Here is a 22,820-nt window from a genome sequence, read left to right as displayed (position 1 = left end):
TGGAACGGAGGGCAAGAAAAATCATGATACAGTAATAAATCGGGAACTTTGAGTTTTCATGATAACGCAGCTGATTTGGGTAATTATTTAAACTTGGAAGAAGGAAAAGAAGAAGCAAGTAAATCCAGGATGCCTTTGTATAAATAATAGAATGAGAGAGATTACTGGAACAAAATCAGTCTTTGGGGTGTGATGTGTTCTGAACTAACCATCTGTCTCACTGTTTTAACAGGAAATTGAAGGATACTCTATCCTGCAATGTTTCTGTTACACATTGATTCAAGTGTAACATATCACATTTCTCATATCTTATTTCTTTATGGTAAGGAAAAGTTAAGACCGTGATGCTATAAAGGTTTGCATAAACTTAACTGGGGCAGGAATGTGGGAAAGCAGTATTAAAGTCCTGCTGCTCAGTTAGCAGAAAGTGAGGACGATGTTCTTCCCTGAGCACTCTCTTTTCCTGGAATACTTTGTCAGTGTACTTGGCAGAAACAATCCGCCACAGTTGTCAGAAGCTCTTTAAAACACTCTTGCACAGTGTATTTTTTGCTCTTTAGCAAGAAAAACACTGCAACGACGTATCAGGGAAGAAATCCTGACTTACAGTCACAGCTGAAGGTTACAGGAATTTTGTATGCTTAATGTTTGATTAATTGAGGTCAAACAAACAAAAGCTGTGTTCAGGGTAACCTCACAGCCTGTGAGAGCTCTTCGCTTCCATTCTTCACATCGTTGTACAGAGCTCAGCAGTAATAATGTCATCGTAAATCACCAAATGCAGTTTAATATGTTTACTTGGTGTGAGTTTATGCCTATTTGGTTATGGGCTGGAGATCCTTTTTGAAGATAAAATCTGTCTTTCTAGATCTTCTGGTTATCCTTGGTGATAAAATTGATGAAGTTACAGGAGACAGTTTCTGATGGATCCTGCAGTCAGAGCACTGGTATCATATCACAGCCCGTGAGATGCACATTGATTTGATTTGATGTTGATATAACAGTACTATAGTTTAAACAGTGGAATCAAAATGTTTTTACTCAAGACAACAACAAAGCATTACAATGGCACCATTGCATGTGTGTTGGTAGCCTCTCTTTCATCTTTAACCTACTTCCCTCCATTTACTTGTGCCTCCTGAAGCAACATTTAAGAATAGTCACAGGGAAAACAACATTATCTTTTTGATGATAATGTTCTGACACTCTACAGATGTTTTACATTTAATTTGGTGGAGTTCACCAGCTTTCAATTGGTGCCCGTCATTTTATAGAATAGACTGTGCAGCTCATTTGTTATTTGTGGAAGTTTCTTTGACCAGCACTGCAATGGCTTGGGCATTCCTGTGGTTCATATGAAGCTCAGAATGGGACAGGAGGTCTTGGGGAAGCAGCCATGGCCCCCAGGGAAGCTGGTTCTGTTGACTCTGGCTCTGTGCTGGCTGATCAGTGCAGATGGAGCTCTGACTGTTCCCTCTGCTGACGGGTCCGATGGTCTCCTGAGGTTTTTCTCATTTTCTGTCTGACAGTTGTGGAGTGGGAGCAGTTTGGGAACTTGAGGCTTTCACAACAGCCACACTCGTGTCCTGGAGGGAAACTAGAGTGTGTACACAACCGAAAAACCTTTTCCATGGATGAGAGAGAGCTAAAAAAGCACTGGGTGACATGATGCTGTCCTCCTGAAATCATTGGGCTTGTTAGCAAGGAACAAGAATCCGTTTTCATTCCGGGCACAGATTTTCACTAGATACGTTCTTGCAGTTCAAAGTTCTCTCTTTTATCCGTGTCTATGAACTATCCAACCTTCACTGTTGCCCCTCCAACTCCCTCCAGTGGCCACAAAACTGAGGTTGTGAGACAACAACTTTGCAATGATGAACAGCTTAAACACACGATTTTGTGCAATAGAATGAACTGAAAGAGCTGCATTGATATCAGGGAATCCAGAGCAGTTTGTGTGGCTGAGAACGTGACCCAATGGCTTCTTTTCTTCCCAGAAAGACGGGCAGTTGGTCACAGTTATGTTTAGGCACACATGTAGGAGTGAAATGTACCCAATCTATTCTCAGCACCAGTCTGTATGCAATGCCGGTGTGTTTTGAAGGCTTATTTTGATTTGCTTGCATGGCTACCAATGGAACTAATGGCAGAATAGTGGAAAGGGGAGCTCTGTGCTGGTGCTAGGCCTGCTATTAAAACACCTCTGTGTAGAGAAGCGCTGTCTAGAGGTGATCAATCGCTAATGCCCATCCAGGTATATCCTTATCGTTTCTGATCTGCTGGGGATGCTCTATGCAGCTGATAAGCCCCACAGGCCGCGCCGGGCCGTTGCCATGTTGCATTGTGGGCCGCGCCGCTCACATGACGCGCGGTCACGCGGTGTCGCCCAGGTGACAGCGGCCATGGCGGAGGAGGAGCGGGCCCTGCTGGGCCCCGACGGCGGCGATGGCGGCTCCGCGGCTCCCCCCCGCGCCCTGCCCGCCCTGTGCGACCCCAGCCGCCTCCCGCACCGCCTGCTTGTCCTTCTGCTCATGTGCTTCCTCGGCTTCGGTGCGTGGCAGCGGCGGGCGGGGGTCTCCGTGAGGAGAGGCCGCGGGGTGCGCGGTGCCCTGAGGCCTCGCTCCCCTCCCTCCCCTTCTCCTTGCAGGCAGCTGCTTCTGCTACGACAACCCGGCGGCGCTGCAGACGCAGGTTCAGGGGGTAAGTCGCTGCCCGGGGGTCCGCTGTGGGGAAGGGGTCGTTTGCATGTCAGTGTTTTCCTCTGATGTTTTCCTCTGCTGACAATAGCAGGATACGGGGAAATGGATCCAAGTTGAAGGAGGGAAGATTTAGGTTGGATGTTAGGGGGAAGCTCTTCACTAGGAGAGTGGTTAGGCCCTGGAACAGGCTGCCCAGGGAGGTTGTGGATGCCCCATCCTTGGAGGTGTTCAAGACCAGGTTGGACGGGGCCCTGGGCAACCTGATCTAGTAAAGGTGTATGTTTGGTGGCCCTGCCAGGCAGGGGGGTTGGAACTACATGATCCTTGAGGTCCCTTCCAACCCGGGTCATTCTGTGATTCTGTGTCACTGAGAAAACCCCACCTGTTGTTAAAGTGCTATGGATCAGTTTGTTCTAAAACATCAGTTTTTAGCAGATATGGTTATTAAATTGTGCCCTGTGATTCATGATTGGAAAGCACGCTTATTTCTAAGCACTTGGATGCTTTTTACGTGACCTCGAAATTAATTCAGGAGTTCATTTTTTGTCCTTTAAATTTCCTCTCTGTAGGATATGAAGGTGAACACGGCGCAGTTCATGGCACTCTACGCCTGGTATTCCTGGCCCAATGTGATTCTTTGCTTCTTTGGGGGCTTTCTAATAGACAGAGTTTTTGGAATACGGTAAGTGAGATCTGTTTTCTGTGTTCAGTGGTTGGTCGCATTAAGTGCATGTGAAATTCTGCGCTCAGTACCGTAGTTCTTTCTACAGTTTCCACTGGCATAACCAGATTTTTTCAGAAAAGTAGCTTCAGAAATGCTCATCTGTGCCATCTTTTTAATATAGCTGTCAAGTTGTGGCATTTACTGAGAACTTCTATTGGGTATCGGTTTACCCTTTTGCTTTGTTGTAGGTTCAATATTGTACGGTACAGGGAAAAGAATCTCTGAGCTGTTTTCTTTTTCTTGCAGGTTGGGCACTGTAATATTCAGCATCTTTGTTTGTGTTGGGCAGGTAAGTGCAAATGAGAGGGTGAAGGACTGTATCTGTAACTGCTCTGCTGGGAGTGAGGTGGGGAAGAAAGCTCGAAGGGCTTCTCTGATTGTACTGTGTGTCTCAGATTGGAGTATGCAGGTGAAGAGAATTGAAATAGAAGTCTGAATTGTGTGGGGGGTACCTGGGAACAGAGGACTACAAATGATGAGTGAAATAAGATTGGAAAGGAAATGAGTATTTTATAGGTTTCATGTGAAATTACTCTGTGGGTATATTTGGGTAAAGTAGGAGGGGTAGGGGAAAAACCTCTAAAGGATACAAAGTATATTTTCAGGGCTGTAAGGGGAAAATAATTTCTGTTTCTGCTTTGAGATGGTTCTCGTTTGTTTCCTAATCTAGCTAAAAAATGATATATTTTCTTACATGCTTTTCTGACAGGTGTTTTTTGCCTTGGGAGCACTACTTGATGCTTTTTGGCTTATGGAAGCGGGCAGATTTGTATTTGGGTAAGTCTAGAAGTGTGAGTTATGTACCCTTGGAGGTCATAACCAGCTTTCTGTGCCCTCAGAAGAACAACTACAGCAAGAACTGCTGCTGCTGTTCTTGCATTCCCAGACTAAAGTTTGAATGTTGGAGCACCTCTAAAGTTGAGGTGTGCATAAAGCTTTAGTCAGGTTCGTATTTTTATGTAAAATTAGAAAACAAATAGAGCTCCTCAGTGTTACTGAATTCAGAAATTGTGAAACTGCTTGGCAGTTAATACCACTTGATTCTTCAATGCTTTTACCTATGCAAAGGGAAACAAGAAGCTGCTGTGGGATATTTTCTTGTTACTCTCCTGTTGCAGTTAACATATTCTGTTTTGAACCTTCTTTTTTGTTTCTTTTTTTTTTAGAATAGGTGGTGAATCCTTAGCAGTGGCACAAAACACGTATGCGGTCAGCTGGTTTAAAGGCAAGGAGCTAAATCTCGTGTTTGGATTACAACTGAGCATGGCTAGAATTGTAAGTTTAAAACTGTACGGTTTTAATTCATAGACTTAAGGGCGTATAGCTTGTCTTGGCAGCCAGACCAGCAAAAAGCAGCTAATTTTACTAATGCTTTCTCAGAAATATTAGGAAAAAAATGGATGTGGAATATGAATTTAAAATGTCTGAAGATTTGTGGTTGGTAGATAAGGGGAAGATACAATAGGGAATGAATTAGTAAGGTTTCTTTTAGCCTGCCAAATGTCTTCAGAAGGCTGTTGTGGTTTAGCATCAGTCACCGTGACAGTGACAGAACTGCTTGTTGTGTCTTGGCTGTGCTGTTGGGTTCATAGAGTCACTCTTAATGGAGTGAGTGGAGATGTGCCTTCCGTGCTGGGTCTCTCTTAACAGCCTTGGTGCTGTGGGTTCAGATAATTGTGAAAAATATTTTTCTTCACATAAGTTTCTTTTGCTCAGGGGAGCACAGTGAACATGAATATCATGGGATCTATATACTCACGGATTCAAGATCTTCTGGGGCGTGCCGGTCACACCACTCTTGGATTAACTCTCCTGATAGGTTTGTAATATTTTTGCACTGCTGACACCTGGTATTTTGGGTTTCTGAATTCAAGAACTGGTTATATGTTAATGAATTCTTGCTATCTGGAAAGTAGGAAAGATAGAGTAGGGATTGGGAAGAGCCATTTGACTGCTTTTTCTGTCAGTGGCTAATAGCGTGCTTATGCAGAGCATTTGCCTACTGCAAAATGCTGTGCGATCTCTGTGGTTCCCACACTGAAGTTCGTGTTTCATAGCTCTGAAATATTTAACGTACTTTGAGTAAAGGGTGGACTTGAAAGATGTCAGATCTTGTGTGTAGCAGCCTGACATCTAGAAAGGGAACTGCAGCTGCCTTTGGAACAGTGTTCCTTTCCCTCAGAGCATGCGGTTTAGCACCTTGGTGTTGGTAACAAGGCTTTGGCTTTGTTTCTCTTATTGGAAGGTACAGATAGCAGCTTAGCTGTATTGAGTGGGGGTAATATTGGCAGACTAAATAGAATTGTGTTAGTACTGCAGTTCGAGGCAGGTATCTCATCTGGTAGACTTCAATGCTTATACCTTCTGAACTGGTGTTCAAGCTACTGAATTTGCATTAGATGTGTAAAGGTATGCTACACTAAAAGTGCATCTAAAAGCCAGATTACTGCTTGGTCTACATCTAAACATGTCATGTTACCTTCTTGCAGGTGGCGTAACATGTCTCTTTTCACTGGTCTGTGCCCTAATCCTTGCTTATCTGGACAAGAGAGCAGAGAAGCTCCTCTGTAAAAAGCAGGAAAAAACAGGTGAGTGATGTGGGTAAACATGCCTTGGAATTCATTCTTTCATTGTAGAGCAGGTTGTTCCAGTTCCTCAGTGCCTAATTTATTGAGCTTGTTTGGTCTGTGCTTTGTCACTAGAACTCTGTTTTGTTGGATTTGGTTTTATTTCCTTCAATAGGTGTGCAAAACATGCAGCTGTCTCCTTGTGGTGCTCTGAGTGGGAGAACTTAGACAATCAAAAAACAAAAATTGAGAACTGGATTAAAACATGTAACATGAAGTTTCAGTCACAACTTTCACAAGCAGATTAAACATTTCCTTGAAAGAAAGTGGTTTGCATTTAATTCAGTTCTCCACAGGAGTTTTAGAAGCTTTAGAGAAGTTACTCACCTTAACTTGGGAGATGAGTTTCTTCTTGACAGAGGCACCATTGATGTAGGACTTGTATACTCTGGGTTGATGCTCACTGTGCAAACTTCATACAAGAGAGTAGATAGTGGCAGGATTATAATACTTTACTTTTGGTCACCCTAACATTTATTCAGTATGGATGAATTTCAGGTGTGTTTGTGATGGCTGCAATGATGTTCTCCTACTTCCTCTCCAGGCGAAGTGATCAAGCTGACCGATGTGAAGAACTTCTCTTTGTCATTGTGGCTTATATTTGTAATATGTGTCTGCTATTATGCAGCGGTCTTTCCTTTCATTGGACTTGGCAAGTAAGTGTCTCATGTAACATAGCTTTTGCCTTTGAATTTGGCCAGGGTTTAACTCACTGTTATGTCACTTACCAAGGAAGAGGTGCTGGCTAATATTTAAAACCTCCAGATAGCTACAGAACCACACAGGTCATTTAGCACAACTGTGCTATTTTTTTGTGTGTGTGTGGAGAAAGTTTGAGAATGTTAAAACCTCTCCAAATAATGCAGATACCTGTTTGTTTTTTTCCCCCTTTTTGCATGTAATCTGAACCTCGTTCCTAATGTCTCATTATGGCTTTATTATTATGGTTTATTATGGTTGGTTACATATTTTGTGTGTTTCTTTCAAAGTGTAGCTTGAGTGGTTCTTTGGCTAAAATCTGTCAACTTGTAACAACCTCCTAAAGGAAGATACACTTTGGGATGTTTGTCAGCTAATGCTGTATTTACAAGTTGTATGTAAACTAGTTTATTGTTTTTACCTTGTTTAGATTAATTTTTCCTTTTACTTCATTTACGTGTGCTTAATTCTGAACTTGTGCCTCTTGTTTTTATCTTCAGGGTCTTCTTCATTGAAAAATTCCAATTCTCATCTCAGGAAGCAAGTGCAATTAACAGGTATGTTTCAGTTGGTTGAATGAGTAAATGTGCTACTGCTGTGAATTAAGGGTTAAATATTTATCTGTGGGCTCTGGCTGTCTGGAATCTGCTGATGTAAGCAGTTTGCACTTCAGTGGGTCGTGTGCATGTGGCACGATGGGGGTTTTACTTTCTTTGATGTTCCAGTTGAGGAGAAGATGTTAATCTGAAAGAGAAAGTTCTGTCTGAACGGTATTACTGGGGTATCTAGCAATTCCCTTTAGAGGTGGTGGAAACAAAATAACAGCACTAAGTTAACAAAATTATACTTGTTTGAAGACAAATTGGTGATGTGGCAAAACAGAAAACACTTGATGGCATTTGATTCCAAGAGCTTTAAGTACGTTGCTCATGGATGAGAAATGCTTTCATGCCCTCAGACATTTGAATTCTGGAATCTTTATTTTAAATGTATTTTTTTATACTTTCACAAGTTGCAAGGGAAATTCTAATTTTTCACTCTTTTGCAGTGTTGTGTACATTATATCGGCACCCATGTCCCCTGTCTTTGGAATCCTGGTGGATAAAATTGGAAAGAATATCATCTGGGTTTTATGTGCTGTAATAGCGACGCTTGTTTCTCATATTATGCTGGCTTTCACTTTCTGGAATCCCTGGATTGCAATGGTAACCAGTTGTTCAAGTAGACCTTGATAGCTAAATGTGACAAAATAAGAAATTGAACTGCTGATGAATTATTCTGTGTTAGTTTAGCCCTGTCTTCTGACTGCTTAGGTGGTCTTAAAACTTGTTTTAATGTTCCTGAATTCATAAGGATATACAGCATGCAAATAGATTTAAAACTGAAGATGGTGATAAAGGAAAACAGTTTAACATAGGCTAAACTAATGTGAGCTGCCTCTGGCTTTTTAATAGCTAAATGCATCTCATCCAACATCTCTCTACTCATTTATTTTTCAGTGCTTACTAGGAGTGGCTTACTCCTTGCTTGCTTGTGCCCTGTGGCCCATGGTGGCCTTTGTTGTTCCAGAACATCAGCTGGGAACTGCTTATGGCTTGTGAGTACATCCATCTGTCAGCAATGCTGACCTTCATCCTCATACTGTAGAACCACTTGATGTAGAGTAGTTGTAATTTGTTAATGGCTACTGTTTCTAGGAGGAAGTCTCCTGTAGTTTCAGGATGTGTATGTGCAGTAGATGCACAGTGATATCTGCAAAAGTGCAGATTAACGGCTACCATCTAGAATATGGGGAGAAGTTCATTTAGTTGTGCAATAAAAATAAAATAGTTTGTTCTTCAGAAAGTTTCTACACAGTGGTAATCCTTTTTTTATGTTAGTATGCAGTCTATCCAGAATCTCGGTCTGGCGGTTATTGCTATAGCAGCTGGGATGATTCTGGACACAAGAGGATACCTGTTTCTCGAAGTCTTCTTCAGTGCTTGTGTTTCCTGTAAGTAGCCAAAACACTGAAAGTAATGTTCTGTATATTCAGGAAACTCTTCTCGACTCCCTTAATGTTTCATGTAAAATACTCCTGCTTTCTTACTGTGCAGCTGGGTAGACATCTACAGATGTTTCAGCTGAGGCACTGTTGAAAGTAACTGATAAGTGGTGATGTGGTTTTGTGTTTTTAGTTGTTCTTTTCTTTCCTGGAGCATTTTAGTGTAAGCAGTTGAAATGTCTGGTAAAAATGGAGTGGGATTAAAAGCATTGGTGAGTTAAATTCTTCAAGGCTATGTTTGTGTAAGGGTCCTTATTAATACAGATAAATAGTTTGAGTTACATTGCTACTTGTGAGCATAGTGGAGTTCTCAAAACTGATGGAGATACTGCTGATAATAATTACAGCTGTCACAAGAAATCTCAATTGATGCTGGTTGGATGTTAAGCTGGTTTTATGTCATTGTGGTAGATGTACTAACAGCTTAATTTTGTGTTTTTTCTTAGTGTCGCTGGTAGCTGTAGTCATGCTGTATTTTGTGAATCACCTAACAGGTAAGTCAGGTGATTTTTAGCTTCTCTTGATTCTTGTGGTTTCATCATAATGCTTGGAGTTGCTATGCTGAGCTGCTCACAGGTGGTGGAGTACAGGTGGGTGTCTGATGCTGCAGTTCATGGATTTGGTGGTATCTCTTGGATAGGGCTTGTCCTCATAGTATGTATTTTTCCTTGGTGCTTTAGTGTGTAATTCAGTGGGCCTTGCTGCAATGTCCAAGCTAATCAGTAGGGCAGGGTACCCACCTCTTCAGCTAAGCTGAGCAAACATGTAGTATATTCCACAGATTAAAATAGCTTTTTCCAAACTGCTTGGGCATAACATACTTGATTGTATGTACCTGCCAATGTGCTTTCCATCACATAGCAGTATCCTTACTTCCATAGTTCCTGAATGATCTAGGGGAGTGCATTTGTTTTTTCCAAGTTGGTTTCACTTCCTTTAATCTGATGAGTTGGGGAGAAATTTCTTTGTTACTCAGCAAAAACATGGGTCAATTCTGAGATCTTAGTTTGGTTCCTGATTTTGCTTGCTTGTCTGATTGTGAGGAAGTTGCTTTTTTTTTCTTGATACCAGTTTTTGTTTTTGTATGACTAGTGTTCTCTTTTCTCAAGTAATGAGAAAGGATATCAGTTCTGGAAGTTTCATAGTAGGTGTTATTTCTGTTGCAGGTGGTGATCTTAACTGGTCAGCAAAGAAAAGGGAAAAACTGCAAAAAGTAGCTGCAAATGAGTAAGTATAAAGAACAGTATCCCATAGAAAATGTTTAACCTAAAGTAGTGAATCAGATTACTGTCTGAACATAGTTACTGTTGTAGGTCTGCCATTTGTATTGGAAGTTAGTTTCTTTTCTATTCTACAAGATAGTAGTAGGACTTCTTATTCCTGTCTCCTGTGTGTAGAGGAAGTGCACACTTATATGGTGTATCAGAGTTAAAATGGGGTCCCTATCTTCAGGTTTTTGAAGCCTGAAGTATGGAGTATGTTGTGGGTCATACAGTGCCTTAGAGCAACGTTTTCAGTAATTTTTATTCAAATGTTTTTTGCAGAAAAGAAATTTGAATAGCAAATATCATCCAGAAGTGGGGAGCATTTGATGGGGAGCATCATGTCAACTGGAAGAATTGTAGTGTTACTTAGTTTGATCAACACTGGACGATAGTTCTTTCAGAAAAAAAAAACCACACAAACATGATCTTTTCTTTTTTTGGTGCTGGTGATTTTTCAGTAAACGGTTGAATTTTATGCTTTGTAACCACTTCTAACTAAGGCCACATCATCTCTTAACACTTGAACAAATTGGTTTACAGCCTTTTACACTGTTGGAGCTGCCTCATGGGAGATGGCTCCTGCAGCCCAGGACAAACGTGTTCCTGTCAGAATAAAGCCTAGTATAAAGTGTTTTCTGTGTATAGTACTGAGCCACTGTGGTGTGGGTGGAGGTTTCCTAACAGCGTTTTATGTACTGGAATAAGGTTTGCTGCCTTCCAGAGCTTAGAAATGGCTCACTGTTACTGCCTTTGTCACTATCTTAATGCAAAGCACTGTTTTAAGCTCAACATGTTCAGAGCTTTGTTCAGTCCTGTTTCCCTCTAAGAACTGCGTGGAAAATGACTGACAGGTCTGATCAAATATTGGCTCTTTTGTAGGAAGTTGCTGTTACTTCTCAAGGCTGCTGAGCGGTCTTTTTCATTTTTGACTACTGATGCTTTTGTATTGTAATCTTGTATTTTAAGGAGTAAAAGTTTCTTTAATAAAGGGATGTTAAATTGTGTTACGAATGCTCATTGAGCACACTGTTATCTGTGGAAACAAAGATTTCTCTTTCTTACTGAAGTCTTGCAAGGTAAATAAAAGGAAACTGCAGAAAATAGCCTCTCTCTTTCTTTACAGTGGATAAGTATAATCCATTAACAGCTTCATTTTAATCTAAAGCTCCACATTCATCTACAAACTTTGGAGGTATTTTTAGCTGTAAGAAACAAAACTGTTGTATATAAGATAGAGTTGCTGGGTTTGCACTCCTCAGTGCAAGTCTCTTAAATGAGTTTTCTTTTCCAGAGCAGAAGAACAAGAGAGACTCAGACGACAAAATGAAGATGACTTGGCTAAATTACAGCCAAAAGATGATGACTTTAGTTTAAGGAATAAATACCTCTCCAGACTAGGAGCTCAGGTATTAGTAACAAAATAGGGCTTTTAACAGTAATGACTAGAGACTAAAGCTTCTGCTTTAAGAACTTGGCTTACTGTTCCAAATAGCCAACAACTTAACCTCTGAGTAAAGTGTTAAATGTGTGTTTGTTCTCAGAAATGGTCTCACTGATGGTGGTTAAAAATGTATTGAGGAGAATAGAAATGAATCAGACCAAATAAGCTGAGGAACACGCTCATTATGATGCATGTTTTTTTAAATGTTATTTTTTTGCAGCTACCAGATAATTACTCTTCCCGTTTATCGACCATGGCACACAGAAGCGTGTTGAAATAGCATCTTGCCCAACTTGCAAGAGCAGAAATATGCTGATGTTCCTGTACACAAAACTTTGTTTCCAGTACTGAGAACTATTGCAGCGAAGGCAGAACAATACGCCACGTTTTTCTGCAAGCATAGATCTCATTTTAAAACTATGTGGCTTAAGTTCCATTTCTGCACCTTGGGGTAAATAACACACAGATACTGAGGAAGAATCGTCTGGCTGTTCACTTGAACACATGAACTACATGCTAAACCATCCTTAAGTACTCAGTGAGTAGCTCAAGCCAGTAGCAGAGACCTGATTTCTTAGTACGCAACCATGGGTGAAACATAGAAGCTTTACTACAGTAATCGAGTTGCTGTGAAATGAGTCGTGGTGTAAGCATGGAATATTTAGCCTCAAGTTGGACAACTTTATTGCCATATTGCAAACAGTCTGTTTCATTTTTCTTATAGAAAATGCGAGGAAAGACCGTCTCTTATTTTGGTTCAAGTAAATATTTCTGAGGAGGTTAAGCTATGCACTTCTAATGCTACCGTTCAGAAAGTACAAGCCTTGGAACTTAATGTGAGATCATAGGCTTAGCAGTAACCTCATGTAAGTCAGGATTAATGTGAAAATGGATCTATTTAAGAAGTTGCAACTAAAAAACATGGAAAGAGTTAAATGTAAGAACTGAGTTTTGGCACTCTGGAAAAAGGAGCTGAATTTCATCAAGAAGGTTACACTCTTCCTGTAATTTCTGTGGAAAGCAGAGCTACTTCCCACTAACTCCTGCAGAGTGCATTTCCAGTATTGTTTTCTCTTGTTTTTGTTAGCCATGAAGCCTCACTTTTGTATGTAGACATATGCACTAATCTTACTTCAAAGGCAGGAGCATCTGGCTTTCTTGAGCACAGGTTGCACTGAGCAAAGGGCTGCTGTAGGAGCAGAGCACCAGGGGCACAGGGGTGAGTGAGCTCTTGTTGGCTGACTTCAGGGAGTTTTGTGTGCCACGGTGCTCAGCGGAGCTCTGCAGGTCGGTTGACTGCAGAGGGAATATTTTATTATAATAAAAACGTTACACTATATCCATACAGCTTTTTCTTGGTTGGTTGGGTGTTTATTTTTTGTTGGCTGCAGTGGTTTGAACAGATCTGGAAGTCACTGTTTTAAGTCCTTTTTGTTTGGTTGTTTTGTTTTTAAAGATACTTCTCAGTGGAGAAGACAAAAGTAATCTGACTGAAACACTAAGCCAGGAGAGTTGAGCTTAATAGTCGTGTATTCCAAGGAACAATCTTGGAAAACAAAAAGACAGTCTTAGCTGTGCTGAGGTTACTGCAGAAGGGAAGTAATACCCTGACCTGTGATAACTTCTGTTGGTGCTTTCTGTGCTCCCATAGGGAGCCAAACACTGTCGGCTGTGAGAGCAAATGATGTAAGTTTGGTTGATTCTACTTGTAAACTTGTAAATTCTGGGTCTTTTTTAATAAAAGCTTTAAATGGATGCTGCACTTGTATTATTCTTACCTGGTTGGTGATGTGTTCTTGCCCTTGGTGGTAGTTAAGATGTATTTTTAAACAAGTGTAATTTCTGTTTTCCCCTGAGAAAGATTTAAGGAATGTTCTGGGGAAGCATCTCTTTGAGAATCCACAGGTGAAGTTCTCCCATTCCTCTGCTGCTGAGTTGATGCACCTCCATCTTGGAGAGGGAGGAAATTAGATACTGTTCTTCTATTGCTCTTCCTCAACTATTTGGCTGATTTTTTAAGTACCAAGTCTCTGCTTTTGCTCTAATAATGATGTGTTTTGATTGAAGATAACTTCTGTTGTTGAACTTACTTTATGTGAGACAGTAACAAGGAACTTAATATCTTCCTGAAACTCTTTGAGTTCCTGAGTTCCCTTACTCCTGAGCATCTTGCTAAAGTACCACAGTGGACTTCTGCATGTGGTGTAAGCTCCAGCTGAAGTCTGAACTCCCAAACCTTTCCTTTCTAATGCTTTTCAGCGCAAGGATTTTGTACCTTTTTCATGCTTACTGCTGTGTTTGTGCTCCAGACCTCTGATGAATAATTTTAGATTCAGGTTGGACCATCAAATGGAAAAAGGGATTTTTGAACTCTGAAATGAGGTTTCCTTCTGATAGTGAAAACGTGGTTGTGGTCATTGTGGGAAGGATAAGTTAACACAGTCAGTGGGCTACTGACCTTGGCTAGGGGGACAGGGGCTGTCAGTGTGTGCTGCTGGGCTGTTACTTGGCTATAACTGAGTCTTGTTTGCAATGGAATTGGAATGGCTTGAGCTGAAAGCTGCTTATCTTCATAGACTGTCTTTTTCTTTGTAAAGCTTCATTTAATGGCTTTTACCCCTGACAGTGTGAAGCTGTTGGTGTGTTATGGCTTTCTTGACTCTTAGCAAATCCAGTTCCTGGGTTGGGCTCTGCTTCTGGGCTGCAGTGATCTGACTGAGCGCTGCTGGTGGGTGTGCACCCTTATTGGAGATGCTTATAGAACTTAGTGTAAAAGAAATAAGACAACTTACACTATTCTTTCAGGTGCAATAAATGTGACAGTAGTTCAACACAGCTTTTCCCTTAAGTCATTTGGGTGAATTTCAGAGGAAGCTGTCTCTTGTTGAGAATGTAAACAGGGTTAACTGTCTCTTCCCTATGGCTGCCTGAGCAACACTGCAGTGCCTCAAATCTCATGTTATTCTCCAAGTATTCAAAGGTTTTTTTCAGGTTAGATATTTTTTCTTAAATACTGGTCGCTAAGAAGAGCATGATTAAAGCATTTGTACTGGAAAGATGGCCCTCCAGGACCTTGGAAGTCTCTTAAAAGCAGCGTTAGTGAAAGTCTTCATCCTGAACCACCCAGAAGGGTTGTCACTGACATGGCTCGAAGTGAGACAACAGGAATAGTTTTGTTTGTCATTACCTCTGAGGAACTGTTCTGAAACCAGCTTGTGTGGCCAGCTTGGCAGCTGCCAGGAGTGAAGGAGTTCACTTATTACCAACCTCAGCTGAATTTGATTCAACAGATGGGAAATTCAAGCTGCACTACCTCATTGCCAAGACTGAAAGTTAGGGAAAGACAGAGGACGCCTCTGTGATAAATCAGTGATGTGCTGAAATCAGTGATATGCTGCTTGGCTTTTGAATTACTGCACCAATTTCTCCATATTCTGCTTTACATCATTTGAACAAATGATTTTTCACTCAATTATCTTTTATTATATTTCACAAGTGTTTTGCTTGCTAAAAATACCACATTCATAGTATTAACTGGGAGTCAGTGGTGCAGGGTGCAGATGGGGTTTGCTCACTCGTAAGGAATGGGAGGGAAGGTGTGAAGCAGTGTGGTTTGTCCCAACCTTGTTGTGGGTTACTTGTCACTAGAGGTCAGCACTGCAACGTCAATATGCAAGAAACATTTTCTGTATTAGGACAAAAGTATTGTTTCAAAGCTGCACTTTCTGTTGTTCAGTTCTATGGCTTATTTACACTGTTCTGAAGGTTGTTTTCCAAAGACAAATGCTTACACCTCCCCAACTCCAGCTCTCTTGACTGACAACGTTGGCATCTTCAGCAAAAATCCTTTTGTCTCCAATCTGATGTGTTTCGTGAGGCCTGAAGCTGTGAAACTTGGCATGGGTTTAAGACTCTTGCTGGAGTGGCCTCTGCATTGTCACCTGCTACAGGTATGAAGCAAAGTTATTTATGTCAACTTTATCAAGATCAACAGATAGAAGAAGAAGAAATGATCATTAAAGTCCCTGGATTTTACAGCCCAAGACCTAAATCATATCTTTCATAGAGAGCTGTCCCATGCTCAGTGATTTGTTAATGGCTGTGTGTGTTTGGGCAGGAGGAGCACAGCTGGCACTTTTACCAGTCAGAACATGGTGTTCTCATTACAAGAAGATCACAGTTCCTCTTACAGCTCATCTGACAAGAGCTCATTTTGGTGGCACAGCCTTGATGGATGCAGTGGTTTAAAGAAAGTTTCTGATGCATGAGCCTCCATGACTGCCTGGGTTGTTACTTCCCCCCCAAATGCTTTTGATTTTGCACAGGGCGGGTGCTGCCAACCTGAGTATGAGTGTTCCTGTGCACAAGTCCATGTGCAAATGAAGAAAATTGGCTGGAGCACCTGCTGGTTTGTGCATTGTCCATTTCCTCAGCAGACTGCCCAGTGTGGCCCTGCTGCAGGCTGGGAGCAGGATCTCCTGCAGTATTTTCCTTCCTGAAAGGGCTGAAGTCTTTCTGTTCTGCAAGCAGAAGGTGGAGCCTTTCAGCAAACAGAAGAAAGCAGTTGTCTGCCTCCTCCAAACAAGCCAATTTTGCTCTTTCATTTATCTTTTGAAAATATATATATTCTAATGTAGCATCTGTGGACCCATAAACATCAGGTTGGACCTCAAATTGTTAAAATCCTTTTTACTGTAGTATCTTAATTAATTGACTTGTTTACATATTTACAAGCTCTGTCTGTAGATCTGAAACAGCTGTTGATGTCACTAATTCAGAATGGAGTTGGCATGTTGCATTTCTCTTGTCAGCTGGAATAATTATTGAACGTAACTGGCCACTTCAAATTAAGGTAAGTGAAACATCTCCCTTATGGCATCCTGGGTGGAATGGGTCACCAGCTGCGCTGCCTTTGGGGTTGCTTCAGTGCAGGTCAGCTGGCTCACGGTGCCCCTCACTTAGGAGCATGCTGTCCTGCAATGCAGACTTCTTAAATGAGATCAAAGATAAAACTTAAGCTATCAAAAACTATGTTGCTTATAAAAAGAGCTTCTAAAAGCGGATTTTCCAGCCCCTGTGTGTATGGTTCACTTAAAATAGTTTTTTAGTGAGACTTGAGGTGATGTCCCAGTGCATGGAGTCTGTCAGAGATGATTGATACACGTATAAGAAGCGGAGTGAAAGCTGAAGGAAAGATATGGCATTGCCAGAGTTCATTTAAATAGAAAAACTATGCATTTAGATTGATTTATTTTTATGCCAAGAGGTTCTGACATAAATATAGTGATATATAATGTATTGACTATAATGTCAACATTATTTTAAAGCTGACTCGAGGGAAAAATATCTCATTGTTAATGCTGAAATATAAAGCTTTGTTCTGCTGAAGGGGAAAGCCTATGGACGTATGATCAAAACAAGCTCTTTCTTTAAGACCTTTTGTAATAGCTCTTAAAATTACCTCAGGTTTTTGGTCCTTGCATCCACCCTATGCCTGCCATTAGGTTGGCCATTGGTAAGCAACACTGATCAGCTTTGTAACACATTGTGCACACTGTACTACTGAAACTGATGGGTTACAAACAAAAAGTGCTGTGCTCTTGCCCTAAACCCATGCACTGGTGATTTCTTTTTCTTCAAGTTTATTTTGGAGCTGACCTTGCTAGGGGTAGAACTACCAGTTGTGTTGGGGTGAAAGAACAGCCATTGAATGCAAATGAGATTCACTCTTTTTTCTTTAGTGCCTTCGTTCCTTACCTTCTGCTCTGAATTTTGCAGTCGGATCTCTGGGTGCTCAGTGCAGTCTGATCTTCAGGACCAGGGTCTGCAGCCATTGGAGGTCAGTGAGTGCCACAAGCTTGCAGCAGGTCTGCTGTTCCCCCTCTCTTGGCTCCAGCATGAGCTTTCCAACTCAGTTCAGACTTAGATCCACCTTTTCCATATCCTTCTGTATCCACTTTAGTTGCTGTGTTTAAGGAAAACAACAGCAACAAACCTTTGCAGTAGAAGCAGATTAGGTTAACTGAAGGTTTTCTTTGTGTTGAGTATCTTCTGTTTCTTAGCTTGCATTAGTCTGCCTAAGCTCTGCCAAATTCAGTGTAGCTCTTCTGGCAATGCAGTGTGGTGTGGAGCACCTCTGTTTGGTGGCATGGAGGTGGCCTCCAGGTTACAGTTGCTTCCACAGTGCTGTAGCTAAATGTTTTGGCATATTGGGTCTGTCAGCATTTCTGTCACAAAGGGGTCAGGTTGGATATTAGGAAAAATTTCTTCTCTCGAAGAGCAATGATGCACTTGATGCATTGGCATAGGCTACTCAGGGAGTGGTGGGGTCGCTGTCCCTGGAGGTGCTCCAGAACCATGGGGATGTGGCACTGAAGGATGTGGACAGCAGGCATGGTGGGGTGGGGGTTGGCATTGGCCTTGGGGATCTTGGAGGTCTTTTCCAGCTTTCATGATTCTACTCGTGTATGAAATGTTTTTCAAGTGTGAGCTGTAGGGTGCTATACATAGATTTAACTTTTTTTTCCCCTTTGTTTGAAATTGTATTTTTCCTTTCTCATTTTCTCCTGCATTCTTCTACTTTCTCTCTGTACAGGCTGCTGATATAAAGGGTTTATTCATGAGGTTAACCTAATTACTGTCTTCAGAAACAAAGCCTGTTTCTACAGTGAATATCCTTTTGAAATCCATCATCTGAATATTGCCTAATAAAGTTAGCAAATGGCCTCCAAATGAACCAAAATGACTCAGTATCTTGTCCAGCAAGGAATGTATTATGGCTTTTCTGATACTGACAGAAATGTTTAAAATTCTCAGCACATTGCTTTGCTGATGGATTAATATGTATTTTTCTGTCCTGAGATGAAAAACACTGTCTAGATTTAATGCAACACTTAGAAAATTGCTGGTGTGAGTCTCCATTAAAGCAAGTTTATATACATGCTGAGAGCTTACTGGAGACAACTGGAAGGTTTGCTCTGAGGAGCACCAATGCCAGTAATCAGTAACTGAAATGAAGTCATGGAGCCTGAAGACTAGGAGGCATGAGTTTAAGTGCTTTCATGTATTTTCCATGCTTGGCACAGAGGTGCTGCATTTTTCATATAAGCTGAGGATGCCCAGGAGAGGTGATTAAGGGGCATTGATGTGTGCGGATTGTGATTGAGTTTTGACCTGGACACACGTTCTCTGTATGCACATCATATGCCAAGCCCTGAGCTGGACTGGCAGGGTCTGGAGGTGTCTCACGTGGCCCTTGGGTTGGCATGGGGAACAGTTTGCATCTGGTCAGATGTGTCTGGATTGTGTGGGATTGTCGGTTTGAAGACCTGATGTAAAAGCTCATTTCAGTCCCTCCTGGGATGTGTCAAAAGACAAATATTCCTTGCTCAGCTCCTCTATTTGTATTTTCTTTTTTGGCCTCCTTGAAAGGCCATCGTTCCTACTAAGTGCATTCTGGGACAGCAAAACTGAGATTGAATTTACCTTTTCTGAAGCAGAAACCCAGCTAATCCCACTAAAGAAAGTGTAAGTGACAGATCTCAGTGTTCTCACTGCTGACTACCTGCTTCTTTGCTCTTGCATGTATTCATGGGAAAGTTCTTCATGTGGTTCATCTCTACTTGAACTGGAACTTCTATGAATAATTAACCTTAATTATGATGTATCTTCCTATACTGGAAAATATGAGTTTACAGAAAAACATTTTGGAAACTGTACTGAAAAGCTGCCCTGTTCTGCAGACTGCAGAAATCGGGCACGATGCAGTGATGACGTTTGGTGTGTCCATAGGAAAATCATTATTTCAGTTACTTCTTAAATAGCTCTCTGGTTAGGAAAGAGTATTTGAATTAATGGTAGCTTGGGCATCATTACGTATTAATGGACTCCATCTGATTTGTTTTTTCTGGCAGTTATCCGTCGCACGATGTATCATGCCTGGCTGATCCATTTCCCCTGCTATTGAGTGGTAGGCTGTGGATTAGTACCCCGAGCCAACGCAGAGCCTGCATGGGAGCTTAATAGGATCTTGCCTCATTTTTAATGGTGAGTTATGGGCTGTCATGCAGAATATCTGGACACACTTAATAACTTTCTGATGACAACTGCAACAAACCTAACAGCTCAGCGACAGCACACACCTTTAGGTAGGCAGGCTCCAGCCTGCCAGATGGTGTTACACTGCATTGAGTTGTTGTTGTAGAGATACTTTTGTAGTTCCCAACTTTTCCCTTGCTCCAGTAGCGCTTCAATAAAAAATTGATCCCCTGGAATTATACTGCTGAATATTAAAGTCAGTATTTATTTGCAAGAGTCACTTTGGGGGTTCCTAATTTGTCCGCAGGAGCAAGGTTTTCTGCTCAGGCTGCAAAATGGTGCCGTAAAAGTCAGTGATTGATGTTTATTATCAGATTAAATGGTTTAGCTCTGGGGATCAACGTTATAAATTACAGCACTCCCCAAGCGGTGATTGGCCACTGGAGATCTTTCTAAGTGCCAGCATTTTTTAATGAGATCGTATATTTTCAAGCCCCTAACAGTACCAACTTTTGTAGTTTATTGAAACTGTGTTTAAAATAACAGCTTACCGAGTGTCAGAAATATTGGATGTGTTTTGTATTTGCTTGGTCAGGCGTCCCAGAGGAAAAAGCCATTGCTTTGAAAGTGGTGATTTGGATCCCACATTGCAGTGGGGTCTGGAGACCTAATGCAGCATGACTGCAGCGTTTACTTTGGATTTGGGTCATTTCCCTTCAAACCTGGGCAGGAGCTGCTTGGTGGCTTTGGTTGGATCAAAGTTCCATGGTCAGCTTTTGGCATCTTGGGAGTTTGGCCTCAGTGAGAGCAGGAATTTCCTTCAGTATTCATCATCATAGAGGAAACTGGAGATGGATCCACATGGGAGAAAAACATAAACACCCCGGTGTTATTTGCTTATTGCTGATGGGAAATGCCCCCAGTGTCAAAAGCATAAGAGTCAAGTGATAACAGGCATACTGAAATAATGCTGTGAGATTGCTCTTAGATTCTCTGCCTGAAAACCTGCGGTCAAAGCAGAGCTCAAGTTTAGCCTACCATTAGCAAAGACTAAATTATGTTTTGTGACTTGCTAAGGGAGATTTATAATTGGGATAAAATCTTAGCTGTGAAACCATTAATCTCCAATACCGTATTGTAGCATCAGAAGCAGGACACTGTCTTCCTGTCCCCAGGATGCTCTTTGTTAGAAAAGAGTTTGTTTTACAAAAAGGAGGTCTTTTTTTCTTTTATATTAAAAAGTTGCTCTCTCTTCCTCCTGGCTGCATTTACTCCCAGGAGATTCTGATTAAGCAGCTTGGTTCAAAAGAGTTTGCAGTGCAAGTCCTCCTGGGGAGGAATGGCAGCGTGCTGGTGGGCTTTGCAGCCCAGCCCTGCAGTTTCAAAGCACGCCCTTGGCTTTCTTTCCTCCTGCGTCAGCACACTGAGTGCTCTCCCCTGTGTGTCAGTGAAAACGGGGGCTTCTCAGAGGTGAGAAAGTGTTATTTACAGAGCTGTATGGGCATGGGTGGGGAGGTTTGCAGCCAGGGTGGGTGCGTCATTTCTTTTGTGCCCATCTCAGGCATGGGGGAATCCTGTTTCTGGATCCACTTGGTGCTGGGAGGCATCCCTGAGTGAATGCTTGCTTGATGATGATAGCTTCATACAGAGTGATATGCCCACTGTTGAATCAGATCAGTCTGTTTTATCTTTAATTATTATGTAAAGGCCAAAATGAGCAGAGATCTGTGGTTGCCACAGCAGAAATGAGCCTGGTGGTGTTGCTCGGGGCGGCAGTGCCATTGCCATGGGGCTGCTCTGTGTGAGCAGCAGCCTTTTCTGCTGTAATTGCACCTTTCCTGTGCAAGCCCTGATGGAAAATAATTAAATTTCATAAAAGCTTTGAGCCCCTGAGGGTATCAATTAAATGTATTAATGGTTACTGCAGCTTCTAAGCAAGTATGCAGGGTGTTGTTCTTTTTTAAATGGCACTGAGATGAAGCCTTTTGCACAGCACAGAGCCCTGGACTTTATTACCCCATTCTCACCCCTTGCTCCAAGCACCGCTTCTGCAAAACGTCAGCAGTAGTTGTTAGTGCCCAAGAAGCAGAGATGGGAGGATGCTCTGGGGTTTCTTGTATCCTTTGGGGTTTCCTGGCATCACCAGGGGATGCTCATCCCTTCCCATTGCTCAGAGTAAGGCCTGAGCTGCCCACATCTCAATGGCAGCCACAGCTCTCGGCAGCAGGGCTTGCTTTACTGAGCAGCTGAGAAGCAGCACGCACCTTCTGCAAGGTTGCACTGGAGGGAAATAAAGCGCTGAAATTATCCCAATAAATTATAATAATTGTGCCTGGCAGCATGCAGTAATTTAAAATAGATTAATCTAACAAGCCTTAAATATGAATAAATAATAAACATCTTCATGCATTGGGAATCTTATTCTGCTTAATTCTGAATGAATATTAATTACTCCTCGTAAACTCAGTGCAAAAATCGATCTGTGAGGAGGAGGCAGCAGGTATTCAGCTCACTGAGTTGGACAGAGCCCAGATGAACATTCTCATCATCTGTTAATGCCAGGTCCCAGCGCAGTGAGGCTGCTGTGATGAGAAGCAGGCTGTGACCAGGCACTGCAGCCATAGTTCTCCTGTCCTATCTGGCACCGTTGGCTTCCTGGCAGGCTGACTCCTTGGCTGTACTGGTGGGGTTCCAGCCCCTGTCCCCATGGGTTGGGGTTGGCATTGGGCATGGTGTTTGGAGATGGTGTTGGGATGGGGATAGGGGTGTGAGGAGCCTCTCTGGCAATGGTTGGCCATTGCAGCTCTTGGGGTCAGGCCTTGTCCTCTAGCCCTCTGTGTGTCCCCTCTCCTCCTGTCCTTTAGGCTGAGGCTCCCCTCCAGACATGAGCAGGCACCGCAGGTTGTTTCCTCACCTGGCAAGAGGCACACTGGGCACCATGATGTGTATCTGCATTGGTGCAGCCACAGAATGTCATTTCCAGTGCAATGAAGCTGGAGAGCTGTTTGGTTTTGAGTTTGAACATATGGAAGATGGATAAAGGCAAACATCTGCACCACCTGCTGTAGGGGAGCTACCTTTTTATCTGCTCACCTTGCTGCATAGCTGTTTCTTTTGATAACACCCTCCTCTCCCGTTTTTGCTGAGCTCCTGCAGCCAAGTCCATCTCCTGCAGGATCCTTTGCTTTGCACCAGAGCTTCCTCGATTGCATTCTTATTCTTTCACTGTGCATGCCTTGCATCCCCAGCCTTATCATAAAATAAGCTGTAGCCTAGCAAAAGCT

General features: G+C 42.1%; 1 protein-coding gene and 1 long non-coding RNA gene across 7 annotated transcripts; both read left to right on the top strand.

Annotated features, from left to right (window-relative positions):
* Window positions 1–204: 204 nt before the first annotated feature.
* On the top strand, window positions 205–13,254 carry MFSD1 (major facilitator superfamily domain containing 1). Of its 6 annotated transcripts, none has more exons than XM_085513391.1 (17): window positions 208–322; window positions 2,648–2,700; window positions 3,269–3,381; window positions 3,670–3,712; window positions 4,133–4,200; window positions 4,590–4,698; window positions 5,140–5,242; window positions 5,913–6,011; window positions 6,595–6,706; window positions 7,250–7,306; window positions 7,798–7,954; window positions 8,249–8,346; window positions 8,630–8,742; window positions 9,240–9,287; window positions 9,960–10,020; window positions 11,350–11,464; window positions 11,720–13,254. In XM_085513391.1, exons 1-17 carry the CDS (start codon window positions 259–261, stop codon window positions 11,777–11,779), a joined length of 1,473 nt encoding a protein of 490 aa, XP_085369517.1. In that variant the 5' UTR covers window positions 208–258; the 3' UTR covers window positions 11,780–13,254. The 6 variants fall into 6 exon arrangements, 4 of the variants coding, with proteins under 4 accessions (XP_085369518.1, XP_085369517.1, XP_015727576.2 ...); XR_014933436.1 differs by lacking the exon at window positions 208–322 and adding an exon at window positions 2,389–2,550 and having other exon boundaries at window positions 6,549–6,706; XM_015872090.2 differs by lacking the exon at window positions 208–322 and adding an exon at window positions 2,389–2,550.
* A 2,959-nt stretch (window positions 13,255–16,213) lies between these two features.
* Window positions 16,214–19,545, top strand: LOC146758886 (uncharacterized). The gene is made up of 3 exons (XR_014933444.1): window positions 16,214–16,351; window positions 17,278–17,338; window positions 19,413–19,545. It is a non-coding gene; the product is annotated as an uncharacterized LOC146758886 (long non-coding RNA).
* The last annotated feature ends 3,275 nt before the right edge of the window (window positions 19,546–22,820 follow it).

This window comes from Coturnix japonica, chromosome 12 (assembly GCF_054131305.1).
Source record: "Coturnix japonica strain WE chromosome 12, WE-NBRP24, whole genome shotgun sequence".
Classification (NCBI taxonomy): domain Eukaryota; kingdom Metazoa; phylum Chordata; class Aves; order Galliformes; family Phasianidae; genus Coturnix; species Coturnix japonica.
This window is presented reverse-complemented; position numbering and strand designations above follow the sequence as displayed.